Raw genomic sequence first — 14,017 nt, forward strand, 5'->3', positions numbered from 1 at the left:
AAGGCGTGCCATCAAAAGGCGTGCCCAATCCATAAAAAGGCGTGCCATCAAAATGCGTGCCCAGTTTGTCGTCGAGCGCCGAGCGGCGCATGATGCGCGTGTCTGCCTTGGCTATAAGACGGAGGCTGAGGCTGAGGCGAAGACAAACAACTTGCGAAGAAAAACTTCTGAAAAAAAAAGTCTGCGTTTGCGGAGAGAGAAACTCTGTAACACTCTGTAACACTCGGTTGCCCAGAACATGGCCTCGTCTTCCCGTTCAGCTACCCAGAATATGGCCTCTTCGTCCCGTGGTCTGCTCACTCTCTTTCCCGACCTCAACGAGTCAACAAGAGAGATAACTGATGCAGTGGCCCGTGAACCGCAACCAAGCGCCTCTGGTTTTGCGCCGTTGAGCTTTCCGATGCGGTCTGTGGAGCAAAAAATGGCAGTGCAAACTGATATTGAGGCCAATCAGTATACTTTGAAGTCATGTGTGGAGACCATGACGGCGGTCACAAACCTGTCGCACCGGGTGCAGAGTAGGACAAATGAGGTGCAGCAGTTAAATGCCCAACTGGCTCTGCTCCAACGCATGTATAAGGATGCGCGAGCAGAGATAAGTGTGCTAAAGGCGGAAAATAAGGAGCTGAAGCGGAAGGCCACCGTTATGTTCCGATTTGGAGGTCCGCCATATGCTGTAGTGGAGGAGCAAGGTGGAGTGATCGTGCCCAGTGGAGTGGGAAACACGGAGGCAACACCGTCAAGGGCCGCCCAGGACGGAGGCAAGAAGAAAAGACCGGCGGAATAGGTGAAGAAGTGAGGTCGGTTGGTGGCCGGCTGCAGAAAAGAAAACAAAGCTGTTGTGTGGTGGTTTGTTGTTGTTGTTGTTGTTGTTGTTTTTTTTTTTTTTTTTTTTTTTTTTTTTTTTGTTGTGTGTAAAATTGTGATCGGGGTGGATCTCTGAGATGAATAAAATATAGTTTGGTGTGCAAAGCTATATGGTATGAATGAAATTGGAAAAAGATTAAAAATAATGTGAAAGAAAAAATAATAAAAATATATTTGAAATCAAAAATGAAAGATGAGAGAAAATAAATAAAAATAATGGAGTTTGAAATTAAACGGAGGAGAGATGATTTTTTTTTTCTTTGTTTGGTTTTTTTTTTTTTTTAAACTATAATAAAAAGAGATATATATATATATATATATATATAAAAGAAAGTGGGGAACAAGAGTGTAATGAAAAGAAAAAGTAGCGGTTGGAGAATCTGATCATCATGGGTCACATGGGTGAGTAAAAGAAAAAAAATAAAGAAATGAGTGGGTGTGATTAAAAAAGAAAGGGAAGGAGAGAGAAAGAGCCCTTGTGATTTGCCGTCACCATCATGGGGCAACCCTTTTTGCCGAGATTGACAGACAAACCCTTCCTGTAACCCTGTCCAACCATACTGCCTAGGTGCCATCACCGAAAGGGAAGGGGCGAGAGAGAGGAGTGCAAAGAGGTCTGTGTTGGTGAGGTTTTAGGTAGTGATGAATTTGAAGAAATTGAGACAGTCATCGACGACGAGATCGACATCGGGGAGGAAGGCTTTGAGGCCGGTGGACTGGCCATGGCCTTCGAGATCTAGGGCGAAGCAGGCGAATCCATGTTGGGCTAGGAAGATTGGGGTGGACTGGAATGTCCAGTTGATGTCGTTGCCGTAGCCGTGGACCATCAGGATGACGCCACGTGGAGGGGAGCTGGAAAGGGGAAGCCATGATCGAGTGAAGAGGGTGAGGCCTCTGGGTGAGGTGTAGAAGGATTTGGTGGATTCGATGCGTTTAGAAAGATTCTGAATACGGATGGACCGAGGGGTCTGTATAGAGGATTTGGGATTTCAATACTGACTTATGCTCCTTCAAATGCAGTTTGGTGGGCATCCTACGCTGTTGCGCAGAGGCCTGTTTGGGGTGGAATTGGATGTTAGCTTTGCAAGAAAGACTCGTGCAGGAATGAGAATGGTGGGAACAGTTTTAGACCAGATTCGAAGACTGTAATGGCAGTTCAGGAGGTGAGTGCAGCCATGGCAGGTGGGGTTTCGGCTTTGATTAAGATGCCACTTGATACAATCAAGACAAGGTTACAGGTTTTGGATGGAGATGAGAATAATAATGGGCGTAAAGGGGTACCAACAATGCGACAAACTGTTCGGAATTTGGTAAGAGAAGGTGGATGGATGGCTTGTTATAGAGGACTTGGACCTTGCTGGGCTTCCATGTCAATGTCAGCAACCACCATGATCACTACCTACGAGTTTCTCAAACGCCTTTCGGCCAAGACTCAAGAGGGAGAGGGAGGTTTGAATTGGTTGAGATCCGGCGGGCGGTCAAGGCAAGGTTGCCGCCCGCCGGAAGGCGAAGAACACCAAGATCTTTAACCTTGCTCTGATACCATGTAAAGAAACTGATGTATTATTGATTGATGTATGTTTTGATGTATTGTATGTACATTATATAGGAGATGGAGATGTGAAGTGGAGGTGGAGTGGTGGAGTAGGTGAAGTGGAGTGTGTAGTGGAGTAGGTGAAGTGGAGGTGGAGTGGTATAGTGGGTTAGGTTTAGTGGAGTAGGTTTAGGTGTACATTAACACTTTGCGCAAATAAGTTGAGCCAAGTACCATACCAAGCCTCCTCCCCTTATATGATGACACGAAGAGGGGACCTCGTTTTCTTTTCCATACAATCCTCATTAACCACTCTACATCTATTTTTGGGTATCTATCTATGTTTTTTTGAACAAATTATACCAATGGTCCCTATAATTTAAGGCTTATATCACTTTAGTTTCTCACTTTTTAATTGTGATATATTTGATCATAAATTTTGAATCTTATTCCAAATAATGACAATTGAAGACATCATTGTTCTATTTCAAAGGCAAAGTCATCAATTTGATAAAATATAAACTAGTTTAACAAAAATAAATGTCAAAATTATTTTTAAATTTTTGAAAATTATTTATATCCACGAAAGATAAAATTATGTAAAAATGATAAATTTTTTACATTTTTATTTTTTTATTTTTTTACCAAATTAATTTTTAGTATATGTTTGGATAATGATCATGCAATGGGTGATTAATTCTGTTGATATTTTTTATGATTATCATGTAATAGATTGCCGTATTTATTGTTAACATATATTTTTGAATGATTATCATATAATGGATGGTTATTAGGTTTTTAATATGTAATTGATATGTTTAATATATGATATAACTTTAATTTTAGATTTTTTTTTATTTAATGATTGGTTTAATAATAATATCAAAGTTGTCGTTATGTTTAACTTCTGAAAAAATTGAAACTAATTTAACGAAAATAAATATAAAAAAAAACATTTTAACCAAGAAAATTTCAACATTATTTGTTAAAAAAATGGGTCATTATATTTCAAGTAACATACAAGTTAAAACACAAAATAAATTGTATGACAACTTTGCACTTGAAATGGATTGTTTGCTAAAATATATATATATATATATATGTCTTTGATTATCCTTATTTGGAATAAGATTTAAAATTTAAGGTCAAATATATTATAATTAAAAAGTCAAAGACCAAAGTAGCACAGGTCTCAAATTATAGGGACTGATAATATAATTTTTTTTTTTTTGAAATGTTTGAAGGAAATATTGAAAATTTATAGAAATTTTAAAAGGAAAATTATAAATTGATAAAAAGATAAGCGTCTTGGGTTATAAATTTAATTTTAATCAGGTACAATAGGGCTTACTCAGTTTTTAATTAAAAAAACAAGAAGGCCAAATGTAAATTTGTTATCACATTTTCATGGCCAATAATTTTATAGGTAATTAAAAGATTTGCTTAAAATATGAATCGTTTATGTGGTTCTGAAAAGTACATTTCATTTCCTAAGATTTTTATAACAAATCACTTATTTTATTTAATAAATTATCAAGTCAATTAATAATTTTTAATGATGTTAAAAATATTTTTCAATTAATAATTCAGGTAATATTATTATTATATAAGAAAGCAGTTATGAATTTCATTTTTTTAATTAATTCTGTTAAATTAAAAATTCTAACAATGAGGTATTTATAATTTTCCAAATCACAGGAGATAATTTTTATTTTAAGCAAATCTCAAGGAGTGTATTTGTAATTTATCCTAATTTTATCCAAACTTATATGAGAAACATTTTTAATAGAGCTTAATAAATTATCAAGTCAATTAATAGTTTTTAATGATATTAGAAATATTTTTTAATTAATAATTTAGATAATTTTATTATTGTATAGGAAAACGTTAATTTTGTTAAATAAAAATTCTACAAGAAGATATTTGTAATTCTTCAAATCACATGGCAATTTGTATTTTAACGGAGCCCCTAAGATTTGGTATGTTTGTGTTGGTGTTTGTGAGATTTCCCCAGATTTGAGATGTATGTTTGGCTTTCGTAAAATTTGAACCTGCGACTTTTTAAGTGATAAATTTTTTGGTTATTTTCTCCTTTCACTAAGCTAAATCCTTTGGGATTTACAAATTGAGTATTTTTTTTTTTTTTGGTTGAACATTACAAATAAAGTATGATCATAACAGTATTAAACACATTAATTTTTTTCACTTTATATTTTAATAAAAAAATTTAGAAAACACTGAAAAGAGATATTTTCCAAACTAACCCTAAATATATGAATTTGTAATGGTATAAGTGTAAACCAATTTTATACTCACTTCCATTCCTTTCTATCCTCTTTTCCATTCCTTGTATGCTAAACATTGCGTATAGGGCTACCCGCACCAAAAACCAAATAGATTTTCTTCTTTTTACCTTTTCATTTTCCTCCGCTTCTATTGTTCTATTTGTGAGCCTTTTTTCTTTTCTTTTTCTTTTTCTTTTTGCTTTTGGTTTTGCTTTTCAACATTAAAACCTGACATTTTAGGGATTATATTTATTGACGGGGATTTTCTTAAGATATATTTTTATTTTTAAAAGGAAGAAAAGTGTATAAAAAATGTAAAAAAAAATTTTAAAGTAAAAAACATATTGGAACCATTAGTGCAAAACAACATAATCACATTTTTTATACACATTCATGTACATCATGTGCACTCCCTTTAATTAAGAGGCAACATAATAATTTTATTATGACGTAACATTTGATTGTTATTTTGATTTATGATTTATTGAATTATTGAAATTATGGCATAATATGATTAGACGATGACTTTAAATACATCACGTTGTAAGTTAAAATATTTCACATTATATCCAAAGAGAGTGCACACTACAAATTTTTCACAAAGAAAAATAAGTACATTAGTATCTAAAAATCAAATATCATGTTATACTAAAAATGAGTGAACATTATTAAATTTGTACCCAGACATAAGTACATTAGAATCTAAAAATCATGTAGTGTTATTTTGCTTTTAAAAAAGGGGTGTCAGCTATAAAGTGTCTATGCCTCACTATTTATTTAATTTAATTTGGACATGTAAAAATGCTTATCAATGCTTTTCTTTTTCATTTATTTATCAAAATGAGCCCCCCTTCTTTTTAGATGGGTAAAATAGTATTATAAAAGCAAATTGGCATCAGCCACACAACCAAAGAAACCAACGACGGTCGAACATCCAACATCAAAATTAGCCTTTTAAACAGACAAAAGTTGAACCTAATAATGATATACTGTTACAAAAATATGGAGGTGATTTCAAAGCATTAACTTTGTTTCTTCTTCTGGCAATCCACATTCCATAAGCCATGTCATTTTCTTACCTATAACAAGTAAAACATGCAATGCAAATGCATAAATGAATTTGTTACCATCTCCATCTTCAACTCACCCTTCATAATTTTTATTTTTTTCCTTTTACATGATTTCACAGAGAAAAGTGATACAAGAGGGAAAAAAATAAAGAGAGAAGACAGCAAAAAAGCTAAAGCAGATTTGAGAAAGAAAGATACACAATAATTATTTGCGAGGAAAAATAGTAAACACAGTTTGTGTAGAAGTGAGTAGTAGTGCCAAAGCAGCCAGAATCGAAATAACTGCCCATGGGCTATTTAAATAGTTCCGGTTTAACTTCGCCATCCACTGATTCCTACGTTTGCCGCAATGTATGTTCACCCGGTTGAAGATATCATCATACTGGAAATGGCTGCTAGGCCCTGTCACTGCGTCACTGATCTTGTTAAATATCGTGGAAACCACTTCATTGTCGCCTAACCAATTATCAATGATTCCACGGCGAGAGAGTATTTCAACATCTTTCGGAGAGTTGATGAGGCAATCCATGAATCTCACATAATCGGTGATATAAGTGAGTTGATTATCTGGACAATATTGCTCGTACACAATGAGGTTTCTGAAGAATGACTAAGTCCTGTCTTCAATGGTTAAAGGTGGAATCTTTATTACCCCATTTTCGAATTTGATATCAAATAAGCTAGCTCCTTCAATCTTCACTAGTTTGACTCCAGCTTCTCGAACCTCTATGGTATTAGGAATGAAACACCAATTCCCTTTTTCATTTGAGCCATCTCCGTTGGGAACAATCCCTGCAAATGAAGGAAGCCAATTATTGTGAATCAACCCAAGTAAATGCCTGATCTTGAAGTGTGAGTTTCCATCAACACGATCTCTATAACCAGGACCTGGTAAAAGATCACGAAAAAAACACAAGGCAACATAAATGAGCCTGTTATGTTGGTTTGGAACCTTGATCATGTCAAATAACTTGCAGAGTATAAAAAATGGCAATTGGTTTTCAAATATCATTAAATCGTGCTGCGAGCTACTAACAATCCAATCCATATGAAAAATAGAATTATTCTTGTCTCTCAAGAATGCCATCTCAAACTTCTGCATCAATTCAATGATGAAGCAACCGTCCAATAGCATCATTTCAATCATTTCATTTGCACTGAGGCTTACCGATTCAACATAACATCTATGTGCTTCTTGTTCTAGCGATTTAATAGTAGTGACATATTTATCTGCACTACTCTCATTTTTTCTTTTAAGAAGTAATTGCAAATAGCGCAACTTATGCTCCTCCATCATTTGTAGGCTCTGTTTACCGCGGTGGTAAGGACCTATTGCAACAGTCTCTGGTTCATAAGCCTTCTCATTTACCCCACATAGTTCTTTATGTACTCTAAATATACAACACTCCGATGGTGAAGGTGAGATTTGAGTGAGCTTTTCATCAATACCGATTATAATAGAAACAGAATCTGCTTCAACACTGGGTTGCATGTTTTCTTAAAAAGCAATAGCAATACCCTGTTCCAAACAAATCACAAAGAACTTGTTCAAATTGAATTCCAATGCCCAAAAATAAAATATGATTGTATGATGCCTGCTTAAGGTGGTCAATGTCCCCACCAACTCTTAGATTCCTATGAATCAAGAATTAGATATTTTGATGCATAACTGAACTTTAGCTCATCTAAAATTGAAATGGGTAAACACCTAAAGGACCATTTCATCAGCGACATTACTTTCATTAATGCCAAACGAGGCCTTGGGAAAATAGAAAAAACTAAGAGAGAGAGAGAGAGAGAGAGGAGAAAAGAGAAAAGAGACTTCTTTCTTATAAGTGTCATACCTTTCAGGTAATAGTATTATGAATGTAAAACAAAACAAAAGAAACTTTTAGTCATTTGGTTCCATGATCTATCATGATTTCCATTAGTTATGTGGAGAACTCTTTCAACTTTGGATAATAACATTTAGGAATGAAGATAACTGTCAATGAAGCTATTAATGTGATTATTCCAACTATATTGAGTATCAAACATGTAATGATCAATCAAATTCGTGGATGTTCCTATGAAGAAACACTTGTGATGTTTGAACTCATGCCTTATCGAGCATGTTATCCCATATTTAAACAAATGCTAGTTACAATATGGGTTCCAATGAAACAAAAACTTTTCGATGGAATGTTCATATTATATATAATATCTTCACTCTCAATAGTTACATACAAAACATAGAAAAGCAAGAACGTTTCTTTTCATCATTCGTCTTAAAATGTAATGACTTTGGTAGAATAATCAAAGTTTGAGACTTTTTTATTTTACGTTCAGCAATTTAAACTTTCCATTTAAAAAAGCAAGCTAATTTAATTACTCACCATTTCAGTACAGAACAATTAAAGTCCATATTCAAGTTACTTGTCGTACATTGTTGGTGAAATCTCACAATATTCTACAGCATCGTCTTTCTATTAGAACAAGAGATATCTGAGTGAGTAAAATTGTTGCCATTCTCAAGAATGTTTATGAGACAAGCCATCATTCAATTCTCGATCTGTTAGCATTGAAGTGGGAACGGTTGTTAAAATCGGGATCTTACGTTAGATCGTTGGAGGTGTTTATAGGATCGGATCGTAGAATTGGATCGAGAATCGTAAGATCCTACTGAAGAAGGCAAATTATGTAATAATTTAATTTAAATAAACATTTCTTAAAAAGTATATACAAAACAAGACTATATTCTACTAAAAAGAAGTGAAGATATTGTGAAAAATATAATTCTCCATGTAAAATGTAAATATAATATTATACAACAGAAAACTTGATAGTAAAAGTTTTGCATTTGATTAAAAAAGAAGGTGAAGAAGAAGAATTATATAACATAATACTTTGTAATCTACAATAATGCCTAAAAAGTGAAAAAACAATATTTAACAAAGTTGGATATGAAAATAGATTGAGAAGTCAAATCAGTGGCTTAACCGAATGATAAGGTTTGTCATTAGCATTCCTAGTGGAGCAGGTTCAAGTCACAAAAATTGTCTTTCCAAAAATTGGGATAAAATTACAATCATGTTCTCCTTCTTATAGACCCCACTAAAGCTAAATTTGTTTTTCTGACCACTTAGTTTTCTTAAATTGGTATTATATTAAATGTTTGTTTCCTAGTTTGTTTATTTGATTCAATACTATTTTTTTTTATATATATATTCATTTGGACCACAAAAATTGATATTTATACAACAAACATAAAATTTACAATAAAATATATTATACAATACAAAACAAGACTTACAAATTGGATTGGATTCAGATCGGAATTCCACAATCTTATAAGATCCTATTACCAAGATCGAATGATCCTACCTATAAGGGATTTTTTACACGATCCAGATCGATTGTGTCCAAATGAATCGTAAGATCTGGATCGAGATTCTGATAACCATACTTAGAATCATAGGGTTATCCTTTTTTAGACTCTTCAAAATTGTTCAATGAAAACAATACTAGCTGAACCAAGTAATGGCTGCTCAAACTTGATTAGAAAAATTGGTGAGATATAGAATGAAGATTGAGGTTTACTAGTTTATTGCATGAATGATCTCAAGCAAGATTCTACTCGAGCCCATAAAAAAACAAGCTCTAATAGCTTGATTGCTTGGTTAGTCTGATATAATTATCGACCTCTCAAATCGAGTTTAAGATGAGTTGAATAAAACAAGCACCAAAATTGTTGGGATCTGAGATCCCACCCAAGACCTTATAGAAATTATTCCATGCAGAAAAACACACCCACACTCAAGGAGATACAATATTTAACGTGGTTCGGCCTCAATGCCTACGTCCACGGGAGAGTAGCCGGTTATCACTATAACAATGGAGATATTACAGAAAGATTATAATAGAGGAGGAGCTCACACTCTCCTCACTCACCCACTCACCCGTCTCCCTCACTCACACCGAGGAAGACGGTCTCTCCGCCTCAGATATCTCACTCTCTGTGGCTTGCTCTGCTCTATCTCTCTTGTTCTCCTCTATCTCTCAAACCCTCCCCTCAGCCTCCATTTATACACTAACAGAATAGAGATGGAGGGGCTGGCCAGCACATGGCCAGCTTGTGTCAACTCCTTCTTCACATGGCTAAAGGCTTCCTAACATGGCAGCTCATGTGTGTTGGCTTTGCACATTGCCAACTCCTTCTTCACATGGAGAATCACCCCTCACATGGGGTGATGATATCCCACAAATCACCCCCTCAGCCCATGTGAGGTGATCCATAACAAAACCTGCTGCCAAGGTATCAAGCACCCCCTGATTGGATGCCCTGTACCCCCTGCTCGGGATACCCTTGCGTTACCGTGCAACTTCTTGCATGATGAACACGGGAGCAACTAGAAAACTTCAGAGTTTGACACATCAACATCCTCAATTTTCCTTGCTCGGAGCTTATTTCTGAACAACCAGCCTTTGCTTTCTGCACTTCAGAACAACTTCCCAGCGATCTCATACGCCCGTTGTCTGTGCTGCAATCCCTGATGTTCGGTTCTGTCTCACTTGTACGTCCGTACTGATGTTTGACAGTTAGCCTTTCTGCCAAGACAACTTCCACCGGTCTGTACAAGTTACCACTATGCAACTCCGTGCATAGTGCTTGCACCCCCTTATTGGAGTGCATTGCAAAGCTCACTTTGTGACTCGAAATTGCATCCCTCCCTTCAATGCATCTTTTGAGAGGTTGCAAAATGTCTTTAACACGGGAGCAAAAGAAGCTCTCTTCTTCACTGGCATAGTCTCTACAGACTTGGTTTCTTTGCTCTGAACTTTCTTCAAGATTGGCTTCACTGCTCAGATCTGTGCACCTTTGAACTGCCTCCTTGCGTTCTCGTGCACCGTTTTCGCCATTCCTGATGAAAGCCTTGCTCAATCATACGCTTTGGTTGCGTATGTTCTCTCTTTGTACCCTTCGACTGGCATTTGACAACACTCATCTTTGTCAAAACTTCTCCTTCCAGTCTATACAGTTTGTTGCACAATTTGCCTTGCAACATTTCTCTATCACCTCTGTGTACATGAAGAACCCCGCCACTAGATGAGAAACAATTTCCTTTTAGATCTAGCATACTCAGGGAGATTAGATTCCTCCGTACTCCTGGCACATGTCGGACCTTAGATAAAATTACTTTTCTTCTAGCCTTAGCAAGGAACCGCACTGTCCCTATGCCGACAACTCTGTTCACTGTGTTGTTGGCCATCTGGATAGTGCTACCGCTGACTCTTCGATAAGTGGAGAAAAGCTTCTTATCCGCACATATGTGGAACGTACACCCTGAATCCAAAATCCAGCCGGGTGTCTCCAACTCTGACGAGATTGTAAGCATTACCTCTTCATCGTCAGAGGAATTCACTACAACTGCTGTAGTTGAGGGACCTCCGTGTCCCTTAGCCTTCTCTTTGGCTTGTCTGTCCGCCTTTTTCTCTGGGCAATCTCTTATTACGTGATCCTCTTGATCATAGTAAAAACACCTCCTCATGTTGTTCTGTCTGGACTGTGAACGCCCTCTGCTTTTACTTCTTCCTCTACTTTTGCCTCTTTCTCTATCTCTGCCTCTACTTTCTGTGACAAGGGCATGGGACTGCTCTCCTTCCATCTCTTTCTTCCTTGCCTCCTCGTTGAATAAGGCGTCTGTGACTATCCCCATGGTCAGCTTCCCTTCGGGTGCAGAATTACTGAGAGAAACCACCAACGTCTCCCAGCTGTTTGGTAAGGAACTGAGTAATAATAATGCTTGCATCTCATCCTCCAACTCCATTTTGATTGATGCAAGCTGGTTCACAAGGCTGTGGAATTCACTGGTGTGTTCAGCAACAGACACACCATTCTTCAACTTCAGGTTTATAAGCCTTCTCATTATCAAGGCTTTGTTCTGTGCGGTCTTGGACTGGTACATGCCCTCCAATTTCATCCATAGGGCATAGGCGTCTGTCTCTTGGGCAACATGGTGGAACACACTGTGGTCAATCCACTGTCTGATTTGACCGACAGTCTTCCGGTTGGTTTTTATCCAGTCCCCATCCTTGTCTCCATCTGGTTTGACCCCCTTTAGCGCTATAGGGTCAAACAAATCTTTACAATACAGGACGTCCTCCATCCGCAGCTTTCATATCGCCTAATTAGAAGCGTTCAACCGAATCATTGGCCCTAAAACTGATGTGGATTCCTCCATCATCCAGAAAGTAATCTCTGTTTGAAAAACAGGCTTTGCTGTGAAGTCCGGACTGCTCAAATTAGCCGGAAAAGTACTTCGGATTGCCAAAATAAAAACTGCAATTTTTTGAAAACTTATTTGCAAAATCTGACCATACGGATGTGTCTGGAATACTCCAAATAGTCGAAAACCACTATTGGATCACCAAAAACGGACTCCAAATGGCTTCGATCTAGCCAAAAGATTTTGTACGCCTCAGATCTGCGACTGCACCTTAGTCGCGAAGCACTGGATCCTTCCTCCTGCGGCTACACCCTTGCCGCGTAGCACTAGATCCCTCCCTGCCTCAGGTTGACTGGTCAACACCACTGCTGACGTGGCAGACACGTGGCACACCTGTGCTGACGTGGCAATGCTCTATGGCCACGTGTCGATGACGTGGCTGGCCACGTGGCGGTGACCTGGCTGATAACGTGGCAACAACGTGGCAACTCTTGCTGACGTGGCTGCTGACGTGGGCTTGCGTGGCGTGCGCGTGGTGGACACGCGCAACTCTCACTCGTCTTCTTCCATGAGCCGCGCGTGTGGCGCGTGCCTGCGACTGGGACGACGCGCCGACTGTCTTCACGGCGCATGGGGGCGCGTGCAGAGACTGGGCCTCACGTGCCTTCTTCAGGCGGCGCGTGAGGGCGCGTGGGGACTCCTCTGGGTGTCTGCTTTACATGGTTGGACTCCTCTTCTCGAGCCCTTGCTCCTCGTATACTCAAAACCTGATTTCGAGCAACTTGATTTCTGGGCAGTTTCAAACAACATGCTGTTTTTGTTCCGAAACGCCACCAACGAGGCTCTGATACCACTTGTTGGGATCTGAGATCCCACCCAAGACCTTATAGAAATTATTCCATGCAGAAAAACACACCCACACTCAAGGAGACACAATATTTAACGTGGTTCGGCCTCAATGCCTACGTCCACGGGAGAGTAGCCGGTTATCACTATAACAATGGAGATATTACAGAAAGATTACAATAGAGGAGGAGCTCACACTCTCCTCACTCACCCACTCACCCGTCTCCCTCGCTCACACCGAGGAAGACGGTCTCTCCACCTCAGATATCTCACTCTCTGTGGCTTGCTCTGCTCTATCTCTCTTGTTCTCCTCTATCTCTCAAACCCTCCCCTCAGCCTCCATTTATACACTAACAGAATAGAGATGGAGGGGCTGGCCAGCACATGGCCAGCTTGTGCCAACTCCTTCTTCACATGGCTAAAGGCTTCCTAACATGGCAGCTCATGTGTGTTGGCTTTGCACATTGCCAACTCCTTCTTCACATGGAGAATCACCCCTCACATGGGGTGATGATATCCCACAAAAATATGGTTGAACTATTCAATAAGGGATATTTTATATCTTTAATCCCATTTACCTACAATTTCTCTTACACAATCAGATTTCAAGGGCAATCCCATCCCATGGTTCACAAATTCAAGAATTGAAGTCAAGTTTCTCCTGCATATTTATTTCCCATTAAAGTCGAGAGACAGACTAGATAACACTTTCAGATACAAGACTTGTGTAAATTCAAGAATTTTCCCAAAAATTATCTATTACTTTCACCCTAAGTTGTTGCATTCACAAGAGAGAAAAAATTGATTAAAAAGACTCCTAGAATAAAAGGGATAGATAGAATTTTAAATATAAGTCTTATGATAATTCCACATCTTCATGACTTTTTATACATCCAGAAATTTGATTCAAAACCAACCACTACTAATAATTTCTTCTCTTGCAGTTTATTACAATAGAATTCAACATTGTTAATTTATTACTTAAAAAAGAAAAAGAAAAAAAAAATAGTGAGTTTACATGTCAGCTTGAGCGAAAGAGGATGATAACTTACTAGATAGAAAAGAAGGTCCTTGATTGCGTATCAGTAGGATCGCTCCAGGAAAAAAATAAATAAAAGATCCAAACCCTGTTTTTGATCGGAGAAATGAGAAGTCATTGCAGGTCGAGAATAATGAATAGAATCATTCCTTGGATATGATATGAATGAA

General features: G+C 37.7%; 1 protein-coding gene and 1 pseudogene across 1 annotated transcript; one reads left to right on the top strand and one right to left on the bottom strand.

The window, feature by feature from the left end:
* The first annotated feature begins 2,015 nt into the window (after positions 1–2,015).
* Positions 2,016–3,153, top strand: LOC145793729 (mitochondrial glycine transporter-like). Its single transcript, XM_082876601.1, has 2 exons — positions 2,016–2,316; positions 3,134–3,153. The coding sequence occupies exons 1-2, from the start codon at positions 2,016–2,018 to the stop codon at positions 3,151–3,153; spliced, it is 321 nt and encodes a 106-aa protein (XP_082732727.1).
* Positions 3,154–5,801: 2,648 nt separating this feature from the next.
* On the bottom strand, positions 5,802–8,514 carry LOC145792983 (UPF0481 protein At3g47200-like; annotated as a pseudogene).
* Positions 8,515–14,017: the final 5,503 nt, after the last annotated feature.

The sequence above is a fragment of the Camellia sinensis genome, chromosome 6, assembly GCF_055761805.1.
Source record: "Camellia sinensis isolate YWXY chromosome 6, ASM5576180v1, whole genome shotgun sequence".
Taxonomy (NCBI): domain Eukaryota; kingdom Viridiplantae; phylum Streptophyta; class Magnoliopsida; order Ericales; family Theaceae; genus Camellia; species Camellia sinensis.

Excerpts from the sequence above, each read along its gene's own strand:
- LOC145793729 (XM_082876601.1), top strand. The coding sequence starts at position 2,016 with ATGGCAGTTCAGGAGGTGAGTGCAGCCATGGCAGGTGGGGTTTCGGCT. Across the intron at positions 2,317-3,133 it reads GACTCAAGAGGGAGAGGGAG|ATTGCCGTATTTATTGTTAA; the intron begins GTTTGAATTGGT and ends ATCATGTAATAG.